Raw genomic sequence first — 24,052 nt, 5'->3', positions numbered from 1 at the left:
CATCCTGGGGGCAGGAATGGGGTTCAACTGTCTCCTGCTTGTGGAGGACTGTCAGGGGTGGGGTGAGCAAGGCTTTTGCCTGTGGCCACGTCCCTTGTGGGCTGCAGTGGTAAGCAAAGGATGAGAATGAGGAGACAGGAAGGTAGGGAATAGGCAACATCTGTTTCTGTCACTGGTTTTAGGACCCTAAGTGTAGAATCTGCCTCCATCCTGCCCCCTCTCTTTTGAGGTGCTGGGCATGGCGTGTCACCAACAGGATCTCAAATGAGAGACGGTGGCAGAAAGGCTGAAAGGCTGGAGCATGTTCAAATTCTTCTGTCACAGGCTCTCAGATCCCAAGTTAGGGTGACTTGGCCATCTGCCTCCATCCTCCTCGACATGTTAGGATGCAACTGGCAATGTCTTAAAGAACCTGAATTTGGTTCTCTCAGGACTCTGGAAAGACAAGGATCTAAGCCTCTTCCTTTCCCCCTTGCCCTGAAAGTTTAACTCTTCTTTGCCTTTGAAGAGCAAGACAACCGGAAAAACAAGTCTTGCCTGTTTCCCCCAGGAATGCTCCGCACATCTGGCTGACAGCCATGAACTCCATAGAGTCAAGACTCCCACGGGCAGGCCGGGCACCAGCGTGATGTGCCCAACCTCACACTTGGCTTCTGGAAGACCCGGTCTGGCATCCAAACTCTGCCCACCCTCCCCATCCCCATCCTTGGCCCTTAGGAGTTTCACATTTTGACCTAGGCTGCAGTTTGGGGACGGAACATGCAGGAACATCAAGGGAAAGAATGGAGACCACCGCAAGTCTTAGAGGGGTGGAGCATTCACTCACAGTTAGCTCAGCAATTGCCAGGGGCTGGTTCTTACCTGGCCACCCACCACGTGACTTGGGGCAAGACCCTTCCCTCGCCTGGGGCTCTATTTCCCAATCTTTCCATGAGGAGCCAAGTTTGAGCTCCATCATCTCTCAGGTCCATTTCAGCTCTGACATTCCAGGAATAGAGTGGTTTTCCGTGTTCAGGGCTACCAGATGTATCAGAATCAGGCCCCATCCAAAGGTACTTGTGGTGGGACATGCATAGTAAGCCTGGGATTGGGGAAGCAGCCTCAGCCTGTGATGTAAGGCGCTCCAGGTCTAATTCTTGCTTTCTTTCTATCTAGCTGTAAGGCTCTGGGCAGGTCCCTTCCCCTTATGAAACTTAGATTCCTAGTAATAATAGCTCATATTATGTTAAGATTTACTATGTGCCAGGCACTCTGCTAGGTCATTTACCTTTGTTATTTCACTTATTTTTCACAACAATCCAATGAGGTAGATAATATCCTTATCCCTGTTCTACAGAAGAGGAAATTGAGGCTCACAGAGGTGAAATAATCTGCCCAGAAAGTAACCTAGCTAGTAAGTGATGGATCCAGGGCTGATGGCCGGGCATCCTGATGCCAGGCCTGTGATTTTGGTCCCTTTGCTTTTCTGCAGCTTTTGCTTGTGCAGATGCAGCTCAGCTTGACTGGAGCTCAGCACTGGTGGAGGGGTCTCATAGGAAGTACCTAGAGCCAGACTGGGTACCTGGTTGGACTGATTTCACCATCCCTGTGGAGCCACTGAAGGTTCTGGGAAACAGAGTAAAGTGGTCAGGACTGTGTTGTATCTGCCAGATGCCCTGGAGAAAGCACTTAAGTTTAGTCTGTTATTCTTTAAACACAGGGTTTCTCAACCTCGGCACCATTGACATTTGGGGCCGAATCATTCTTTGCTGCGGGGGGCTGTCCTGTGCACTGTAGGATGTTTAACAGCAGCCCTGGCTTCTATCCGTTAAATGCCAGTAGCATCTCCTGCATAAGCTGGGGTACCCAAAAATATCTTCAGATATTGCCAAATGCCATCTGAGGGGCAAAACCACCCCTGCTTAGAACCACAGCAGTAGGACCCATTTCTTTCCTAATCTCCCCTCTTCTCTTCTTCGCCCAGGGCTTCGGGAGTTTTTCCATCATGATTATTGCCTTGCTGGGTTTTGCCATTTTCTTGCTCCATTGTACAAGTTGTGAGAAACCTCTAGAAGGACTCATCTCCTCCTCAGCCTGGCGCTTCACACACTCCCTTTATAATGCGACCATCTATGAAAACTCAGCTCCCAAGACCTATGTGGAGAGCTCTGAGAAAATGGGCATCTACCTCGCAGACCCCCAGTGGGCAGTGAGGTACCGGATCATCTCTGGAGATGTAGCCAACGTGTTTAAAACAGAGGAGTATGTGGTGGGCAACTTCTGCTTTCTGAGAATAAGGACAAAGAGCAGCAACACGGCCCTTCTGAACAGGGAGGTGCGAGACAGCTACACCCTCATCATCCAAGCCATAGAAAAGACCTTGGAATTAGAGGCTTTGACCCGTGTGGTGGTCCACATCCTGGACCAGAATGACCTGAAGCCCCTCTTCTCCCCACCTTCATACCGAGTCACCATCTCTGAGGACATGCCCCTCAAGAGTCCCATCTGTAAGGTCAGAGCCACGGATGCTGACCTGGGCCAGAACGCCGAGTTCTATTACACTTTTAACACAAGGTCGGAGATGTTTGCCATCCATCCCACCAGTGGCGTGGTCACCTTGGCTGGGAAGCTCAACGTCACCTGGCGAGGGAAGTATGAGCTCCAGGTACTGGCTGTGGACCGCATGAGGAAGATCTCAGAGGGCAATGGGTTTGGCAACTTGGCTGCACTTGTCATCCATGTGGAGCCTGCCCTCAGGAAGCCTCCAGCCATCACCTCAGTGGTCTTAGCTACACCAGGGAGCAGTGAGGATACCACCTATGCCACTGTAGTGGTAGATGCAAAGAGCTCAGGTGTTGACATGGACTCACTGGAAATTGTCGGTGGTGACCCTGCAAAGAACTTCAAAGCCATCAAGTCTTATGCCCGGAGCAGCGAGTTCAGTTTGGTTTCTGTCAAAGCCATCAACTGGATGGAACACCCTCATGGGTTCAACCTCAGCCTGCAGGCCAGGAGTAGGAACACACCTTCTTTTTATTCCCAGATCAGGGGCTTTCATCTACCCCCTTCCAAACTGGCTTCTCTCAAATTTGAGAAGGCCATTTATAAAGTGCAGCTCAGTGAGTTTTCCCCTCCCGGCAGCCGGGTGGTGATGGTGAAAGTAACCCAAGCCTTCCCCAACCTGAAGTATGTTCTAAAGCCATCCTCAGAGACTGCAGGGTTTAAACTGAATGCCCGCACAGGGCTGATCACCACCACAAAGTTCATGGATTTCCATGACCGATCCCACTACCAGCTACACATCAGAACCTCACCTGGCCTGGCCTCCACCACTGTGGTCATTGACGTCATGGACTGTAACAACCATGCCCCCATGTTCAACAAGTCTTCCTATGACGGCACTTTTGATGAGAATATCCCTCCAGGCACCAGTGTTTTGACTGTTACTGCCACAGACAAGGATCATGGAGAGAATGGATATGTCACTTACTCCATCAGTCGCCCAAACACTGTGCCCTTTTCTATCGACCCTTACCTGGGGATCATCGCCACCTCCAAACCCATGGACTATGAGCTCATGAATAGAATTTACACCTTCCGGGTACGTGCATCAGATTGGGGATCCCCATTTCGCCAGGAAAAAGAAGTGTCTGTTTCTCTTAGACTCAAGAACCTGAATGACAATAAGCCTATGTTTGAGGAAGTCAATTGCACTGGGTCTATCCACGAAAACTGGCCAGTAGGAAGATCAGTAATGACTGTATCAGCTATAGATGTGGATGAGCTTCAGAACCTAAAATACGAGTTTGTGTCAGGCAATGAACTAGAGTATTTTGATTTAAATCACTTCTCCGGAGTGATATCCCTTAAACGCTCTTTTAGGAACCGTACTACTGATCAACCCATCAATTTTTCCCTGAAAATTACAGCCTCAGATGGGAAGAACTATGCCTCACCCACAACTTTGAATGTTACTGTAGTGAAGGACCCTCGTTCTGAGGTCCCTGTAACGTGTGATAAAACAGAGGTATTGACACATTTCACAAAGACCATTCTGCACTCTGTTGGGCTTCAGAACCAGGAGTACAATGATGAGGATTTCACTTCCTTAAGTGCATATCAGATCAATCATAATACCCCACAGTTTGAGGACCACTTCCCACAGTCCATTGACATCCTTGAAAGTGTTCCTCTCAACACTCTCCTGGCCCGCCTCGCAGCCACTGACCCTGACACTGGCTTTAATGGCAAACTGGTCTATGTGATTGCAGAGGGAAATGAAGAGGGCTGCTTCGACATTGAGCTGGAGACAGGATTGCTCACGATAGCTGCCCCCTTGGATTATGAAGCCACCAGTTTCTACATCCTCAATGTAACTGTGTATGACCTGGGCACTCCCCAGAAGTCCTCCTGGAAGCTACTGACAGTGAATGTGAAAGACTGGAATGACAATGCACCCAGATTTCCTCCTGGTGGGTACCAGGTAACCATCTCGGAGGACACAGAAGTTGGAACCACAATTGCAGAGCTGAAAGCAAAAGATGCTGACTCAGAGGACAATGGGAGGGTTCGCTACACCCTGCTAAGCCCCACGGAGAAGTTCTCCCTCCATCCCCTCACTGGGGAACTGGTTGTCACAGGTCATCTGGACCGGGAATCAGAACCTCACTATATACTCAAAGTAGAGGCCAGGGATCAGCCTAGGAAGGGGCACCAGCTCTTCTCTGTCACTGACCTGATAGTCACATTGGAAGATGCCAATGACAACTCTCCCCAGTGCATTACAGAACTCCGCAGGCTGAAGGTCCCAGAGGATCTGCCCCCAGGGACTATCTTAACATTTCTGGATGCCTCTGATCCTGACCTGGGTGCTGCGGGAGAAGTACGATATGTCCTGTTGGATGATGCCCGTGGGACCTTCCATGTGAACCTGATGACTGGGGCACTCAGTCTGGAGAAAGAGCTGGACTTTGAGAGGAGGGCTGGTTATAATCTGAGTTTGTGGGCCAGTGACAGTGGGAGGCCCCTGGCCCGCAGGACCCTGTGTCACGTGGAGGTGATTGTCCTAGATGTGAATGAGAATCTCCACCCTCCCCGCTTCACCTCCTTTGTGCAACAGGGCCAAGTGCAGGAGAACAGCCCCTCCGGAACCCCTGTGATGGTAGTGGCTGCTCACGATGATGACAGTGGCTTGGACGGGGAGCTCCAGTACTTCTTGCGGGCTGGCACCAGCTTTGCAGCCTTTAGCATCAACCAAGACACAGGTACTGGTATTGGGATAGGACTGGGAGTACCAGGTGCTAAGAGGGGATGGGCATAAGGGAAATCAGGGGTCCTGAAAGAAGTCAGGCTATAGGCTAAAAAGAAGAGCAATAAATAGGGATACTCCTTCCTGTCCCTTTCATTTTAGTTTATATTTATCATTTTATATATATATACACACACATATATATACACACACACATATATATGTGCATATGTGTGTATGTATATCCATTTAAGTTGAATCAACCATCTCACACACATGTATATACACACACACATACACATAAACATATACTACATATATATGCTTATAAAAGTAACGCATTGTGGTTATAAAATTTTAATATATAATTTAAAAATGAATGTTTCTTTGTGTCACTTCTCCCCAGATATAATTTCTATTAATAATATGGTCCATAATCTTCTAAGTTTTTCCTCTTTATATCTGATATATTGTCACTTTTCATTTTATTATTATGAAAACATAATACAATCGGCACTAATTCTGAAATTTACTCTTGTCACATAATGTGACACCAGGATATCTTATGTGTCAAGACACATATATTTGTTTCATTCTTTTCTAATGGTTGCATTTATTCATATACTTTTACTCATATGCATAAGTCGCTATAGGAAAAACTCTTAAAAATGCAGTTCTTAGGTCAAAGGATAATGCATATTTTCAGGGTTAATAGATATTTCCAAATTGTCCCCCTAAAAGGTGGCACCTTAGTTCCTTTAAGCTCCATAGAAAATATGTGTAATTCAGCAAATACTTACTGAGCACCCTCTACTTGTGAGGTCATGAGACAGACACCTTGGGGGAGGGGAGATCCCAGTGAATAAACGTAGGTCATTCTCCTTGAGGAGTTTACACTCTGATGGATGATTTATCTCCAGGGTTAAGGGCAAGGTGTTGTGGCAGAAAGATTAGATTATTCTGAGAGTCAATTCTAGACCCAGCTCTTGCGATTACTTGCTACATGATCTTGGTCAAGTCATGCTCTTCTTTTGGGCCTCAGTCTCCCCTTTTGTCAAAGAAGTAAGGTTCCATCACCTCTAAGATGCTAGGGCTAGGAGCAAAGGCCTCGCCCTCTCCACCTGGGGCCTTCCAGCTGAGTGTGACCCATGAGAACTCAGGGTGCAAGCCTCTTCTGCTCACTCTTGGATCCTCAATTTCTAAAACTGGCCCACAATAAGCAATTTGTGGAGTGAGCAAACCAATGAATAAAACTAAGTCTCTAAAATCATGAAGAAGATGGAGAGGGGAACAACAACTTATTCATCAAATCCCTAACCCTTGAATTGATATCTGTAAGGACTTGAAGCTTAAAGGAACCAGTCTAAGGACAACAGTAAGGAAATCCCACTTAGAGAATGAGAACTAAATAAACTGGATTTGGGTTGAAGTGGTCAGGAGAAAGCAGGTCAACTATCACAATCTTCTGGAAACCCTGCAAAAGCCCGTAGGCCACAGTCATGGGCCTATTTCAGTAGAGAAAGGCTCTGAGAGATTCTACAATAAGGATATGAATTCCCCCATGTTTAACTCAGCAGCTCCCGCTCCATGTTGGCAAAGTTCCCTTTTCTCAGAGAATACTTACTAATATCCTTTCCACAGTACAGTTTGGGGACTGTTAGGCAAAGTGATTTCTAAAGCTACTTTAAGCTCTAAAACATTTTGGGTTTGATGATCTCCTGTCCCTAGGAATGATTCAGACCCTGGCACCCCTGGACCGAGAATTCACATCCTGCTACTGGCTGACGGTACTGGCAGTGGATAGGGGTTCTGTGCCCCTGTCTTCTGTCACTGAAGTCTACATTGAGGTTCTGGATGTCAATGACAATCCACCCCAGATGTCCAGACCTGTGTTCTACCCTTCTGTCCGGGAGGACGCACCCTTGCACACCTCTGTGCTCCAGCTGAATGCCTGGGACCCAGACTCCAGCTCCAAAGGGAAGCTGACCTTCAACATCACCAGTGGCAACCATATGGGATTCTTTATTATTCATCCTCTCACGGGTAAGGACCTCAGAATGCTGGATGAATAGGATTCTCTACAACAGTGCTTCTCAAAGTGTGGTCCCAGACCGACATCATGAATGTCACCTACGAACTTGTTAGGAATTCAAGTTCTCAGTCCCCACCTTAGTCCTGCTGAATCAGAACTCAAGGTGGGGCCCAGAAATCTGTATTTTATTAAGATATCCAGAGAACTTTAATGTGTGCTAAGTTTGAGAACCACTGCTTTACAAAGTCTGTCTCTATGGGAAAACAAGAGTACGTCAGCTTTCTTTCCCTGGGGCTTAGGGAAGCTAAGCAGATTATCTGGTGGTCAAGCTGGAACTGTTTCTGGCCTCCAAATGCTCCCAACTGATCCCCTCCCTGGAGTCACAAGCCACAGGTTGAATCTCTTAACTCTAGCTCCAAACTGATCTCAAGCCTGCCCCTGTAGCGGTGGTGACAGAGATCCACTTCAGTGGAGTCAACCACCTCACAAAGATCTATCCTTAGCCTAGGGCCATCTTGGACAGTTTACAGGGATAATCCAAAGGTTACCAGCTTACAGTCCTTAACCAGAGGTGGCCCACAAAGGTGTTCCTGTTTGGCCCACACAAGCTTTAAACAGTGATTTTTCCAGTTGTTGCCAACATTTAAAAATTAGGACATTTTACACAACATTCCAGATTTCTGGTTGTTCTTTAAAAAAGCTAGAAGATCTGGCCACACTGACCCCACATCCTGCAGGGCTGCAATAGTCTGGAGCCAACAGCAGCTCCCTATACAGACCAGGCGTGTCCTCTGCCCCAATGGTCCCCTCTCTCCCTATTGTATGTCTCCTAGCCTGCTTCCCGCATTTATGCTACCTGCCTGGCTCCCAGCAGAACTTGAGAGCCAGTTCCCACTGCTGCAGGTACTTCTCCAAGGCCACATATTCCTCTTGATGATGATCAGTAACAGCCCTACTGCAGAGAAGGCTGACACTCTCTCCTTCGAACACAACCTCCCATCCTTCAGCTCCAACAACTTACTCTTGTCCTGGAAGGACAGACTCTGGCAAAAGGGGGAAAGGGAAAGGCAGATGGTAGCAGCAGATCCTGAAGACAAAGGGAGTCAGGAGGAGTGATGGGCCATCGGGGGTGCTGAGGCAGACTGCTGGTGGGGGAGACGAGGGCCTCTGCTGCGACATCTGTTTGGAACCTGTCCTGTTACCCTTTGACCTCAGAGAGTGGATTAGTCCTCTTGGAAGGAGGATGCTTTTCCCTTGAAAAACAGGCCTAAGCTGGCTCTCTGCCTGGGCCCACTCTGTCCCTCCCTGTTTGGGAGAGGGAAGAGATCTCTCACCTAAGGCAACAGCTTCTCTCCTTCTTCCAAATCCCTGCTCTGTTTACTGTTAACAGTTCCCTGACACCAGGTCTGGCAAATGCCCCAGAGGACAGAGATGTTCTTAGTCTTCCTGTAGTTGAGGAGAAGAAATTTTTATCAGCATGAATATTTGAAAATTAAAATAATAAATTAACAATGGCTCCCTGCCCCTAGCCCACCTTTCTTATCCTACTTTCGTTACTGAGTATCTTGGATGGTTTCCCAATGCCCCTAAGGTAAAGCCAGACCCTGCTGTGTCCCACAGACTTGTGCCTGACCTGGCCCCTGCTGACCTTTCTGGCTTCATCTTGCCTCTCTCACTCTATCACTCCCTAGTTGCAGCCACATGCCCTGCTTCAGTTCATGCTCTCTCCTGGCACAGGGCCTTTGCACATGCTGTTCCTTCTGCCAGGAGTCTCTTCTCCTCTCCTTTTTCAGGCTAACTCCCACTCTTATTTCAGATCTTGGCCCAACTATCCCTTCCTTAGAGAAGTTTTTCCTGACACTATGCTACACCTCCCAGCAGCATCTACTTTTTAAAAAACACTTATCACACAGAACATTGCATTCATTTGTGTGTTTATTTCATTAATTATCTACGTCCTTCACTGGACTTCAAAGGCATTCCAGAAAAGGAACCTTGACTGATTTGTGCCCACTAGAATATTTCTGGTGCCTGGCATATAGCATGACCTCAATAAATAATTGGGAAATGAGTAAATAAATCTCTGACAGCACCCACAATCTTTGGTTAAGGCCAAGATTCATTTATTCAGCAAACATTTAAAGGTGTCTGCCCTTATAGGGCATTTAAACTGTGTGCTATGGAGAGATGGGAGAATAAATAAAACAATTTCAGGCCTTCAGGAATTCGATCTATCAGGAGCATGAAGATCTGGATAGAGAAAAAACTATAAGAACCAGTGTAAAAACAGTACAGCATCATAAAACATGTGTAGGTATGATGCTGTGACTGTTCAGAGGAGAGAAGGCTGCTCAGTGTAGTGGATCAGCAAAGGTTCACGGAACAGGAATGGTTATGCTCGGCTGAAGGGTGGGGAGAACTGTGACAGGCAGCAGCAGTCTGGGAGGGCACCTGGGCAAGGACAGTGGCAGGAGCAATAGCCAGGAGGGAAGAAGACCCAGGTCTTGCTGAAGACAGAGCAAGTAGGTCCATTTTCTGGAGGCATATCCATTCCCACCACTTATTAACTGTAAGATCTTGGGAAAGTTGCTTAACTGCTCTATGACTGAGTTTTCTTACCAGTAAAAGGGGGACAATTACAGCTACCACCTGGGTGGTTGAGATGATTAAACGGGTTAATAGAGATATATAAGGAGCTTTGAAGAAGTCTGGCTGTGGAAGAGCTCAGTGAGTGGTGGCTCTGCTCATTCTGAGGGAAGGCAGAGGAGGGACAGGAAGCTGGGAAGGTTGGCGGGGTAAGACCCGGATGGCAGTGGGGCACGATGAGAAGAGTAGAAGGATCTGGAACCCATTAGAGTGAAATCAACAGTAGTTGGAAAACCACTGGATGAGGAAAGAGAGGAGAGGGAGAGGCTGAGGAGGGCCTGAGATGGGGTGACAGGGGACACTGGTTTGGAGGGCAGGAATGATTAAGAGTGGAATGGCTGTGCCCACCTTGTGCCAGGAGGGTCCTCGGTGGACCCTCACCGGCCCCCTGGGATGGTTCTGCCATGTCCTCATCCTACAGGGGCACTCCCTGGGAGACCTGATGTCGACTTCAGAGTTGGGGATGAGGCTAAGAACAGGGGCAATGCCTGGAGAAGGTGGGGGCCCCTGAAAAGGTCGGGGGAGGCAGTGGTGAGAGAAAGGAGAGAGAGGAAAGAAAAACAAGAGATGGAGGAAGAGTGACTGAGATCCTGAGAAGCAGAGATGGAGAGGGAGAGAGGAAGACATGGGAAGGCAGAGAGAAGAGAAGATGAGGGATAAACAGGGAAAGAGGAGAGAAGAAGGGGGATGAAGAGAGAGCAGGAGGGGGCAGAGAGCAGGACTGCGCCAGAAGGAAGGCTTCCTGACAAGGCCCTCTCATCCCTGCGAGTCCTGGGGGCACCGGATGCCGGCCCTTTCCCATCAGGCCTCTCAGCTGGCGGACAGGCTGGGTGGGCGACCTGAAACAATATTCATTCTATCCGAGAGGAGCGTGCCTTCCTCTCCTACTGGAAGGGCCTCTGGCTGTGGGGCTTTCCAGGAACTTTCGTCCAATCCCTCCCACACCTGCCTTCAGTGAGGGAAGAAAAATCCGGGATGACTTGACTCCATAGCACAAAGGCAAGAACATGCCCCTGACGGAGGTCACTCCTCACACCACACTCCCATTTCCAGCACCGGAGGCCCCGCCCCAACCCCAGACCCCCCTTCCCCTCACAGAGCCCCCATCCCCACACTTCATTCCCTTACTCCATCATTTAATTGCCTAAACAAGATCAAGAAACATTCTGAAAGTTTTTAGACAACCCACTGACTCCTGCTAATAGCTCTCCTTTCACTTAAAAGAGACCTCCCCACAGGGCTACGACCTCTCAGTCTGTGGGCTTGGTTGGATGCCCCTCTGGGGCCCTGACCACCTCAGTCTTGACATCATTGATGCTTGTAGAGAACTGGCACCTTCGCTCCTTTGTGGCCTCAACTTACAGACATAGTGCCTAGAAAATTACAACCAGAGTTCCAGCTCACTAAGTCCACCTTCCTTAATTCACAGAGGAGCTGGGAGGAGTCCAGAGGAGCCCTTCTCCGGCTCATCTGTGCCAGCAGGCATGGGAAGAGCCGGTCCTAGGCCCCAGGTGAATAACAGAGTAACAACAAAGGAGTAAAGGGCCACCCCTTTGTAATTTCTCGTGAACAGAAGGCAATGACCGTGATGCCTGTGGTAAATCCTGAGAAGCTGCCTGTTTTACTCAACAATATATTGTGCTCAGCACCCTCCTAATGGTGAAAGTAGGACGCAGGCGGGAACCACTGCTGATACCAACACTTCTGTCATCCTCTCCCCTTCCTCACTTTCCCACCTCTGTCTCCAGGGTTCCATTTCCCCTTCATGTTCTTGCTCTCCAAAGACCAAAAAGATTCCGACCTAGGCTTTGAATGGAACCCCTGAACTTAGCCCAGTAAAATGGCCCTGGAGTTCTGTGCTCCGACCTCCCTCCTACCATCTCTCCCCCAGGTCTCCTGTCCACGGCCCGGCAGCTGGACCGAGAGACCAAGGACGAACACATCCTGGAGGTGAGCAGTGCTACTGAACCCCTTCGCTGGACTGAAAAACCTCCTGAAGGAGGCCAGGCTGGAGCCAAGCCCAGCCTTGGGGCCACATGCACGTCTCCAGACTGTAGCTGAGCAGGGTGCTGACTCAGGGAGGAGTTCCTACTTAAGCTGAATCTTGCTGTGATTGGCGGTGAAGACTCTCCGGGTCTTTGCTGGCACCGTGAAGGGAAGGAATCTGAAACCATGTCTGGGAGGGACAGGAAACACTGACTGATTAGCAACGTCTACAGTGAATGCAGGAAGAGGGAGTACACCCGCACTACGTGCTTGTCCAGTCCAGTTTCCAGCCCACCTCCACGGTCCAGAGAGAGTCACTCAAAGTCAAACACTGGGTCAGTAGCAGAGCAAGGATGAAAACACAGATCTCTGTCTTCTAGATATGCTCTTTCTAGGATATCTCTAAAATCACATACGCATTTCTGGTGACCATTCCAATAAGAGGTGTTGGTCTCGACCTAGAGGGGATTAAATCAGAAGGGGTCTGGTTACGCCCCTCCTGTGCTGTCCATAACTGATGAGAAGGTATCTCTTCTAGTCTTAAAGACACCAGGTGGGAGGCACGCATATTCCTCAGCAGCACTGCTAAATTTGCCTTCTGTGCTCCGAGTCTCTACACCTTCCCTCTGTATGAAACAGGCATTACTAGTAAGAGTAAGCAGCAGCTAAGCGGACTTCTAAGATAAGCTATTTGGGTGGGGGAGGTAATTAAGTTTATTCATTCTTGTATTTATTTATTTATTTTAATGGAGGTACTGGGGGTTGAACCCAGGACCTTGGGCATGCTAAGCACACGCTCTACCACTGAGCTACACCCTCCCCCTTAAATGGCCTTCTAGGGACTGAAGCGTTTTCCACAGTTCAGTAGAGGGATTTGTCTTGAAACATCAAAATATTTACAAAATTTGGAATCATTTAGAGTGTCCTACCTCATACTGATGTGGAGGATGATTTGCCCCTAGATGAAACGGCGCCTGATTCTGAATTTGTTTTAGTGCCTGTGCTGTCTCTGGATTTCATTTCAGGCATCAGGCCACAGGTCTGACTCCAAAAGTACCACCTATGCCTCCATAAACAGCTTCTCCTTTGTTTTATTCTAACCTCCAGTAGCTTAAGGAAAGCAGAGAACAAAGCTTCTCTGAGAATTCTCTGAGAATTACGAGCAAATAAAAAGTAAATGGTCTCTGCGAGAAATGGCCCATGGGCCTCCCAAGTAAAGAGCTTCAGCTTTTGTCTAGAGCCTCTGCAACTCTGTCTTCTTCCAGTCCTTTCTGGTTTCTTTCTCTGTTCTTGTTTCCTGTGGGTGAGGTTACCAGAGAGCTGGCTTCCAAGTACGTGAGCTTATAATAATAAAAACCACAAGCACATACCACAGAACAGACTGACTGATAGGTCCAGGCTTTCAAAGGCAGGGGTAGTGGCAGGGTTGTAGTGGGTGGCGATACATCTTCATTGCTTTGTATCTGTCAATTCATGCTGGATTCTGTCCCCAGGTGACTGTGCTGGATAATGGGGAGCCCTCCCTGAAGTCCACCTCCAGGGTGGTGGTGCGCATCTTGGACGTCAATGACAACCCCCCTGTCTTCTCCCACAAGCTCTTCAATGTCCGCCTTCCAGAGAGGCTGAACCCGGTGACCCCTGGGCCTGTGTACAGGCTGGTGGCTTCAGACCCAGATGCGGGTCTTAATGGCAGGGTCATCTACAGTATCGAGGAGAATGATGAGGGGGGCTTCAGTATCGACCCGGTCACAGGTGTGGTGTCATCCAGCAGTACCTTCACAGCTGGAGAGTACAACATCCTCACGGTGAGGGGTGGATGCAGGCTGTGGAGGGGGTGTGGCATAACTGGCTAAGGATGTTCTTTGAGGATACAGGAGGAGGAAGACAGCCATGAGGCATGATGGAGGTGGTACTTCCCTCCGTGGCTTTCTCCCAGAGAAACGGAAACTCGACTTCAGCCAAAAGCTCAGAATTCTGGGCCTTTCTCTTTGAGGGCAATAAGGTCCTTGCCTGGAAAATCCACTCTATCCTTAGAGATAAGAATTTTGATGAGGGTAGCAGAGGCTTTGGAATCAAGATAAGCCTGGGTTCCAACCATAGAACTGCTTGTGTGGACTTGGACAAGTCATTTAACCCTGTGAGCCTTGGTTTTATCATCTGTAAAATGGGGATAAGAACACATTCATTGTAGGAAGCCCATAAAGCAAGTGACTAGGGCTTGGGGCTGTCATCTCAGTAGCCTGAATCCAATCCCAGCCTCACCGCTGGCCAGGTAGACAAGCCTCAGCAGTTGAACTGGGCTGAGCCTCAGTTTCCTCCTGCAAAAGGGAGGTGGTAAAGGTACCTCTCTGAGGGCTGTCATGAGGATTAAATAAGATATTGCACATATCGTTCTTAGCGCAGGGCCTGATCACAGTGAGAGCTCAATAAATTATAGTCTTTTATGGTTTGGGGAAGGGTAAAGGGTCCATGCATGTTAAATTCAGTTTAGGAACCAGTAAACAGAAGGCCTTCAGTTAATAGTAGCTTTGATTCATTTTTTTCATCATTTGATTCAAGTTTCATGTGAAACTTTTCACAAGGTTTCACTAACTATGAAAGTTTGACTCATAGTTTCAGAACCATGAGTTTCTGAGCACAGTTCTACGTTCTGTTCACCACTGTGCCCCCGACAACTGGCATGGTCCTTGTTTCCAGAAAGCCCTCAGCTGTGTTGAATGGATAAATTAATGAATGAGAGGCCAGTTCAGTCAGTCACAGGGTGCTCTGTCTCTTGGCCTGGCCGCCTGGATCTTTTGTTTCTTGGCCCCAGCCCTACAGATAAAGCTTCAATTTCAGTTTTGGAATCTTTTCAGATCAAGGCAACAGACGGTGGGCAGCCACCACTTTCGGCCAGTGTCCGGCTACACATCGAGTGGATCCCCCAGCCCCGGCCCTCTTCCATCCCACTGGCCTTTGACGAATCCCACTACAGCTTCACAGTGATGGAGACAGACCCCGTGAACCACATGGTGGGGGTCATCAGTGTTGAGGGCCGACCTGGTCTCTTCTGGTTCAGCATCTCAGGTGAGGGCCCAAGGAGGGCCAGCCCCTCCTATCCTTACAGACCACTCTAGTCCTCACGGCACAGTCCTTTTGAGCCCTGTCAAGGTCACACTTTCCAGCAGCCACTGTTTTGGCCATGAATGGTGACTGCCTCTTCCCTGGTTCTCTGCGGCAAGGGGTAGTCAGGGTACCACTTCTGCCAAGCTTTCCTTCCACACCAGCTGTGACCTCAGGTGGAACCTCCATGGTCTCACTGGTAACCCCAGCCAAGAGCCAGACAGGGCCTCAGCTACCCCGAGTTCCTGAGAGCCCTAAGATGGTGGTCCAGACACACACACACACACACACACACACACACGCACATCTGCATACAAATTTAGGGGGTTTATAGATTCTCTGAAACCCAGCCAGGGATTCCAGGTTAAGAATCTCTAATCTAAGAGTTTCAGTACCACCTGGACCATGAAGTCCAATTACAGAGATTCCCAGGCTGCTTCAGAGATTGGGTACCAACCTGTCTCAAGCTTTCTGACCTCTTGGATTCACTTCCAGTACCGATTCACTGCTTGTTTTAAGTGTTTGGGGGTTTTTTTTGTTGTTGCTGCTGCACAAAGTTAATACATGTACTCTATAAAACATTTAGAAAACAATGAGTACAGAGAAGAAAATAAAAATCACCTAAACTCCCACCAATCGGAAGATAATCCACTGTTATAATTTTGATGTTTCCTTCTAGTCATTTTCCTTTACACACACACATGCGTAGGGTTATATTTAAATACTGTCTTACAACCTTTTAAAACATATCATGAACATATTTCCACATCACTAAACAGATTTCTACTAGTAGATATTTAAATAGCTACATGCTAATTCTGTACTTTGGAGTCTCATCATTTATTAAATCAATTCCCTCTGGTTGAAAAGAGTTAGTTCCATTTTTCCCTGCATCTAGCCTCCTTTAGACCATGCAAATTATCTGTAAGCCACAAGGTAGAGTCCATTACTCCTGCATGTTTCAATCCTAGTAGCAGCATACATTCTATGGTATATTTTGGTCCTCTGGGACTCTTAAGTCCTTGTAAGTGTACCTTTTCCTGTATCATCATTAGGATCTTAATAATTTGATAATAACTTGACCGGAGCTGCTACCACCTCCTCTACATCTGCAAGCCAAATCCCATAGCAGGTGTGCCACTACCCACATCACTGAGGTCGTGTGTGCTTTCCTCCTACTTCCCCTCCAGGTGGGGACAAAGACATGGACTTTGACATTGAGAAGACCACGGGCAGCATCGTCATTGCCAGGCCCCTAGATACAAGGAGAGGGTCAAGCTATAACTTGACTGTGGAGGTGACCGATGGGTCCCACACCATTGCCACCCAGGTGAGAGGCCTCATGGGGAACCCTGGTGGAGAGGAGATGGGAGGCCTCCTTGGTGGGAAAGCAGCTCTGCTCACCATTGTACCACCAAGCACACAGGGGCCTCCTCAGTTGGGATGAGGATGCAGAAGACTCTCTGTGGATGTGGTATACCTCAAAGAACACTGAATTTGGCATCAAGGTTCTGCATTCCAGTCTTATCTGATATACCCTCTAAATCTGTGGTCTTGGGAGAATTCCTGTTTCTACTGTGGATCTCTGTATAATGAGGGGCTTTGTCTAAATGAGTGGTTTTCTTTTTCTTTTTTAAAAAATAAGCGGTTTTCAATTAAAGATAGAGTGTCACAGGGCAACCATGGATATAAGGAATGAAGGAAGTGGGGCTCTGGGTTTATACTCTGGTTTCAGCCAGTTTTATTTGTGTCATATTTGGAATTTCACCAAAAGATTTTCATTTGAAGAAAAGACCATTTAACAAGAATTTTGTTTTTGAAAACCACTAGAATGCATACTATTTGAAAGCCTTGTGATTTTGAAATCCTGTCATTGATTCAACAAATATTTATCAAGTGACTGCTGTGTGCCAGGCACCATTGTAACGGTGGAGAACTAGACAGACGAGGTCCCTGTCCCCCTGTAGTTTACAGTGTGTCTTCTCTCACTCTCCTCCCTAGATCTACATCTTCATGATTGCCAATGTTAACCACCATCGGCCCCAGTTTTTGGAGGCTCATTATGAGGTCAGAGTTCCCCAGGACACACTGCCTGGGGTTGAGCTCCTCCGAGTCCAGGCCACTGATCAAGACAAGGGCAAAGGCCTCATCTACACTATACATGGCAGCCAAGACCCGGGAAGTGCCAGCCTCTTTCAGCTGGACCCAAGTAGTGGTGTCCTGGTAACTGTGGGGAAATTGGACCTGAGCTCGGGGCCATCCCAGCACACACTGACAGTTATGGTGAGTTAACTGAAAAACTGGGTAAAAATGCGCTTGCATGTGGACGTGCGGGGGTGGACACGCTTGGAGGCATACTGAAGGTTCCCCTTCCCCTGGTGAGCCAGGTGTACTGATGCTCATGATGATAATCCATGAGATGAGTTGTGACATCTCACAGTCTGCCAGAGGCACCTTCCATAATGGATGCCCGGGAGTTGGGAAAGAGATGGGACAGCTGCCAAAGAAGCTCCTGCAACCTTGGCTTTGTCTGGGCTCACTCCAAATCCCTCCCAACAAGTCTGCTGTATGACTGTATGATAACAACGATGTGAATTTACATCCCCTCAGAGCTGGGAGGGACCCAGAGAACATCCCACCCAGAGCAAGCACTAGGATGAGGTGAGCGAGGTTTGGAGGGTACAAATTAAGGAGGACTTAACTCTCTGGGTCATATACCTGCACTTTTATGACCCCGAGAATGAGAGCCTCCTTAAGTTGATGCCCTACATGCCTCCTTTGCATCACTCTAGTCCCAGCCCTGGTCCCACCCATTTCTCTTATCTTACACCTGAGACCTGTAGAGGAAGAGAGACTTGCTCACCATCATCCAGTTCTTGATGGCAGAACCAGAATCAGAGTCCAGCCTTCCTGACTCAAGGTTCAAGGTTCTTATGTGTTAGTTTATCATCCTCTGGGCATTTAAATACATACTAAAGGCTCTGAGAAGTCCGGCAGCTAAGAAAACTTCAACTTCATTTAATTCAGTGCTCTTTAAATTTATCTGACCATAGAACTTTTTTTCCCCTGAATAACATGTTAACACCTTGGAGAACAAATATTCTCTGAGAATTAAACTGGAAAATACTGCTTCTCCACTTATTTCTGCCTTTCTCCTCAAGTGCAGTTATCCATGAAAATAGCTAAGCCTAATAATCATGAAGTGACAAACTTACTTAAAAATAAAAAAGAGCATACATGAGAGCAAAACTTAAAAGAATACAGAGAGTTACAATCAGGTATATTTTCCCCAGGCATTCTATTTCATTGACCTTAATCTAACCTTGCCCCCTCCCATACATCTGCTGCTCATCCCATTACCCCCTTGGGCCCACAGGTTCGTGACCAGGAGATGCCCATAAAGAGGAACTTTGTGTGGGTGTCCATTCACGTGGAGGATGGAAACCTCCACCCACCCCGCTTCACCCAGCTCCACTATGAGGCAAGTGTTTCTGACACCACAGCCCCCGGCACAGAACTGCTCCAGGTCCGAGCCATGGACGGTGATCGGGGAGCCAATGCTGAGGTCCACTACTCCCTCCTCAAAGGTGAGGGGCCTGGCCCTGGGTCCAGAATGTGAGGGAAGGGGCTTTGGCAATGAGGTATAGCATCAGAGGCATGGATTTGCGAGTTATTCAAGTGCCAAGCTTGCTAAGCTTTGGCAAGTTATCATTCTAGAGCATTCCCTGGGACTATCATGACCAAAGCTATTAAAAGTTATGTAAGGAATGGTTTAAAATTCTGTATAATGAAACTGAAGCTTTTCCTATAAAAGTCACCACTGACATACACAGAGGAGTGTGTTTTCCTACAAAGTGGAAGTCTCCTTTCTTTGCTTCAAAAACCTACTATAGCTTTGGTTGGTAGCATAAGTTGTGACCCAAAGACTCAGTGATTATTGAAGCTGCCATTAACGGAGCACCTACTATAAGGAATTTCATACAATATGTACCAGCCCTACACATTATATCTCAATCCAGGGTGGCACAGGATGTAGCTTTTGCCCTGTCCAACTTTTGTGTGATAGCCTTTTACTGATCTAGAAAGCCTAGTTGGTATCTCCTGAAAATGTGGTCAACTTCTTGTGTTTGTTTCAGGGAACAGTGAGGGTTTCTTCAACATCAATCCCCTACTAGGCATCATCACTCTAGCACGGAAACTGGATCAGGCAAATCATGCCCGGTATACTCTGACAGTGAAGGCGGAAGATCAAGGCTCCCCACAGCGGCATGACCTGGCTACGGTGATCATTCACATCTACCCCTCGGAGAGCAGTGCCCCCATCTTTTCAAACACCGAGTTCTTTGTAGAGATCCCTGAATCAATCCCCATTGGTTCCCCAATTCTCCTTATCTCAGCTACAAGCTCCTCAGAAGTCACCTATGAGTTAAGAGAGGGGAACAAGGATGGCGTATTCTCCATGAACTCATACTCTGGCCTCATCTCCACCCAGAAGAACTTGGACCATGAGAAAATTTCATCTTACCAGCTGAAAATCCGAGGCAGCAACATGGCGGGTGTGTTTACTGATGTCGTGGTTCTTGTCTACATCATTGATGAAAATGACAACGCTCCCATGTTCTCCAAGTCGACTTTTGTGGGCCAAATCAGTGAAGCAGCTCCACTGAACAGCATGATCATGGATGAAAACAACAATCCCCTTGTAATTCGTGCCTCTGACAGTGACAAAGAAGCTAATTCCTTGTTGGTCTATAAAATTTTGGAGCCAGAGGCTCTGAAGTATTTAAAAATTGATCCCAGCATGGGAACCCTAACCACCATATTCGAAATGGATTACGAGAGCATGCCCTCTTTCCGATTCAGCATCTATGTCCATGACCAAGGAAGTCCCATCTTATTTGCACCCGGGGCTGCCCAGGTCATAATCAATGTGAGAAATGTAAATGACTGTCCTCCCAGGTTCTCAGACCAGATATATGAAGTAGCAGTACTGAAGCCCATCCACCGGGGTATGGAGCTCCTCACGGTGCGGGCCAGTGATGATGACTCAGAAATCCATTACAGCATCAAAACTGGCAATGCTGATGAAGCTGTTGCCATCCATCCCGTTACTGGCTGCATATCTGTGTTGAAGCCTGCTTTCCTGGGACTCTCTCGGGAGCTCATCATCAGGGCTTCTGACGGCCTTTATCAAGATACTGCACTGGTAAAAATTTCTTTGGCACAAGCCCTTAACACAAGCTTGCAGTTTGATCGGGATGTCTACAGGGCAACAGTGAAGGAGAATTTGCTGGACATAAAGGCACTGGTGATTCTCGGTGCCCAGGGCAATCATTTGAATGACACCCTATCCTACTTCCTCTTGAACGGCACAGATATGTTTCACATGGTCAATTCAGCAGGCGTGTTGCAGACAAGAGGTGTGGCTTTTGACAGAGAACAACAGGATACGCACGAGGTGGCAGTGGAATTGAGGGACAATCGGACACCTCAGCGGGTGGCTCAGGCTCTGGTCCGAGTCTCTATTGAGGATGTCAATGACAATTGCCCTGAATTTAAACATCTGCCCTACCACACAATCATCCAAGATGGCACAGAGCCAGGGGATGTCCTCTTTCAGGTATCCGCCACTGACCAGGACTTGGGGGTGAATGGTGCTGTCACATATGCATTTGCTGAAGAGTACACATATTTTCGAATTGACCCCTATCTTGGGGATATATCATTGAAGAAACCCTTTGATTATCAAGCTTTAAATAAGTATCACCTCAAAGTCATTGCTCGGGATAGAGGCACCCCATCCCTCCATACTGAGGAAGAGGTACTTGTCATTGTGAGAAATAAGTCCAACCCACTATTTCAGAGTCCTTACTATAAAGTCAGAGTGCCTGAAAATATCACACTCTATACCCCAATTCTCCACACCCAGGCTCGGAGTCCAGAGGGACTCCGGCTCATCTACAACATTGTGGAGGAAGAGCCCTTGATGCTGTTCACCACTGACTTTAAGACTGGTGTCCTAACAGTGACAGGCCCTTTGGACTATGAGTCTAAGACCAAACATGTATTTACAGTCAGAGCCACAGACACAGCTCTGGGGTCGTTTTCTGAGGCCACAGTGGAAGTCCTGGTGGAGGACGTCAATGATAATCCTCCCACTTTCTCTCAGTTGGTATATACCACTTCAGTCTCAGAAGGCTTGCCTGCTCAGACCCCTGTGATCCAACTGTTGGCTTCTGACGAGGATTCAGGGCAGAATCGTGATGTCTCTTACCAGATCGTAGAGGATGGCTCAGATGTTTCCAAATTCTTCCAGATCAATGGTAGCACAGGGCAGATGTCCACAGTTCAAGAGCTGGATTATGAAGCCCAACAACACTTTCATGTGAAGGTCAGGGCCATGGATAGAGGAGACCCCCCGCTCACTGGTGAAACCCTTGTGGTTGTCAATGTGTCTGACATCAATGACAATCCCCCAGAGTTCAGGCAACCTCAGTATGAAGCCAATGTCAGTGAGCTAGCAACCTGTGGACACCTGGTCCTCAAAGTCCAAGCTCTTGACCCTGACAGCAAGGACACCTCTCGCCTGGAGTACCTGATTCTTTCTGGCAATCAGGACAGGCACTTCTCCATTAACAGCTCATCAGGGATAATTTCTATGTTTAACCTTTGCAAAAAGCACCTGGACTCTTCTTACAATTTGAGGGTAGGTGCTTCTGATGGGGTCTTCCGAGCCACTGTGCCTGTATATATTAACACTACAAATGCCAACAAGTACAGCCCAGAGTTCCAGCAGCATGTTTATGAGGCAGAATTAGCTGAGAATGCAAAGGTGGGAACCAAGGTGATTGAGTTGCTAGCCATAGACAAAGACAGTGGTCCCTATGGCACTGTAGATTACACCATCATCAATAAACTGGCAGGTGAGAAGTTCTCCATAAACCCCAGTGGCCAGATCACCACTCTGCAGAAACTGGATCGGGAAAATTCCACAGAAAGAGTCATTGCTATTAAGGTCATGGCTCAGGATGGAGGAGGACGAGTGGCCTTCTGTACTGTGAAGATCATCCTTACAGACGAAAATGACAACCCCCCACAGTTCAAAGCATCTGAGTACACTGTATCCATTCAATCCAACATCAGTAAAGACTCCCCAGTCATCCAGGTGCTGGCCTATGATGCAGATGAAGGTCAGAATGCAGATGTCACTTACTCAGTGGATTCAATGGAGGACTTGGAAGAAGAGGTCATTGAAGTTAACCCAACTACTGGTGTTGTCAAGGTAAAAGAGAGCCTGGTGGGATTGGAAAATCGGGCCTTTGACTTAAAAATCAAAGCCCAAGATGGGGGCCCTCCTCACTGGAACTCTCTCATGCTGCTACGACTTCAGGTGGTTCCTAATGAAGTATCCTTGCCCAAATTTTCTGAGCCTCTGTATACTTTTTCTGCATCAGAAGACCTTCCAGAGGGGTCTGAAATTGGTTATGTTAAAGCAGTGGCAGCTCAGGATCCAGTCATCTATAGTCTAGTGCAGGGCACCACACCAGAGAGCAACAAGGATGGCATCTTCTCCTTGGACCAAAACACAGGGGTTCTAAAGGTGAGGAAGGCCATGGATTATGAGTCCACCAAATGGTACCAGATTGATTTGATGGCACATTGCCCCCATAATGACACTTACTTGGGTTCCTTGGTCTCTGTCAACATCCAAGTGAAGGATGTCAATGACAACAGGCCTGTATTTGAGGCTGATCCATATAAGGCTGTTCTCACTGAGAATATGCCAGTGGGGACCTCAGTCATTCAAGTGACTGCCAATGACCAGGACACTGGGATTGATGGCCAGGTGAGCTACAGGCTGCCAGTGGACCCTGGTAGCAATATCCATGAGCTCTTCACCATTGACAGTGAGACTGGCTGGATCACCACACTCCAGGAGCTTGACTGTGAGGCCAGCCAGATCTACCGCTTTTATGTGGTGGCCTATGACCATGGCCGGACCATCCAGCTATCTTCTCAGGTCCTGGTTGAAGTCTCCATTACAGATGAGAATGACAACGCCCCTCAGTTTGCTTCTGAAGACTACAGAGGATCCGTGGTTGAGAACAGTGAACCTGGTGAACCTGTGGCCACTCTTAAAACCTTGGATGCTGATATCTCTGAGCAGAACAGACAGGTCACCTGCTATATCACAGGTAAGGATACCTATCTTGGAATGGAGACACTGGGGTGTGTTGAAAAAAGTCCAGTAAAAGGTTCCCTAAGCTATGGGTTTAAGTCCTGGCTCTGCCACTAATTAGCAGTGACCTTGGGTAAATTTACACTTAACCTCCCAGGACCTTAGTTGCTCCAATTATAGACTTGATATGCATGTTCTCATTCAACTTACAGAGATGTTGGTAAGGTCTAACTTGAAACAGTTTTGAGAGCCCCCTATAAATTGGAAAGTGCCTTGTAAAGAGGATTTCTTATTACCTTAGGTGGAGTAGATAGAACAGAAAAGAGATATTGTAACTGTTTTCAGCTTCTGGGAGGTGGAGAGGGAATCAAAGTTGTGTGGTCCATGAAAACTCTATGAGGTGACCGTCCTTGTAGAGTAGTATTCTGCCTCATGCAAGTTGTGGAGAGTAGAAAACGCTTCCTAGTCAATCACAGGACCCAACTGTTGGAGGTAAAACACTTCCTTAGATATAATTCCAGCCCAATCTCCTCATTTCACACATAGGAGAACCAAAGCCGAGATGGAGAAATGCAACCAAGGTTACACTCCAAGCTTGCATCAGGGCTAGGGTTAAAACCACACCCTATAAACTGCTTTCCTTGATGGGTATCTGTTGCAAATCTAAATTACCCAATCTCTGTCCAGTGGCTGAACCAGGCAACCAGTGGTCAAAAGAGTTTCTTTACTTCTCAGTGCCCCTTTCCCCGTCTCCCAGGTGCTATGTCATTCCATTTCCAGAGTCATGGTTTCTTCTGTTATCATAGCTGTCTGGTGGAGAGTTGATGAGCCTGAAGTTCCAATCAAGAAGCACAGAATCCTGGAGACAGATCCTGGATCA

The 24,052-nt window shown here is 47.7% G+C and overlaps 1 protein-coding gene across 1 annotated transcript in view; it reads left to right on the top strand.

The window, feature by feature from the left end:
* Positions 1-24,052, top strand: part of FAT2 (FAT atypical cadherin 2) — a 70,616-nt gene that overhangs the window by 17,220 nt on the left and 29,344 nt on the right. Inside the window, exons 2-10 of the mRNA XM_010970011.3 lie at positions 1,964-5,243; positions 6,956-7,270; positions 11,797-11,855; positions 13,385-13,696; positions 14,747-14,957; positions 16,184-16,323; positions 16,995-17,276; positions 18,370-18,580; positions 19,130-23,188. Coding sequence (XP_010968313.2) covers positions 1,985-5,243; positions 6,956-7,270; positions 11,797-11,855; positions 13,385-13,696; positions 14,747-14,957; positions 16,184-16,323; positions 16,995-17,276; positions 18,370-18,580; positions 19,130-23,188 — 8,848 coding nt within the window. The 5' untranslated portion in view covers positions 1,964-1,984. The remainder of the gene's footprint in view (positions 1-1,963; positions 5,244-6,955; positions 7,271-11,796; positions 11,856-13,384; positions 13,697-14,746; positions 14,958-16,183; positions 16,324-16,994; positions 17,277-18,369; positions 18,581-19,129; positions 23,189-24,052) is intronic.

The sequence above is a fragment of the Camelus bactrianus genome, chromosome 3, assembly GCF_048773025.1.
Source record: "Camelus bactrianus isolate YW-2024 breed Bactrian camel chromosome 3, ASM4877302v1, whole genome shotgun sequence".
NCBI classification, from domain to species: Eukaryota; Metazoa; Chordata; class Mammalia; order Artiodactyla; family Camelidae; genus Camelus; species Camelus bactrianus.
This window is presented reverse-complemented; position numbering and strand designations above follow the sequence as displayed.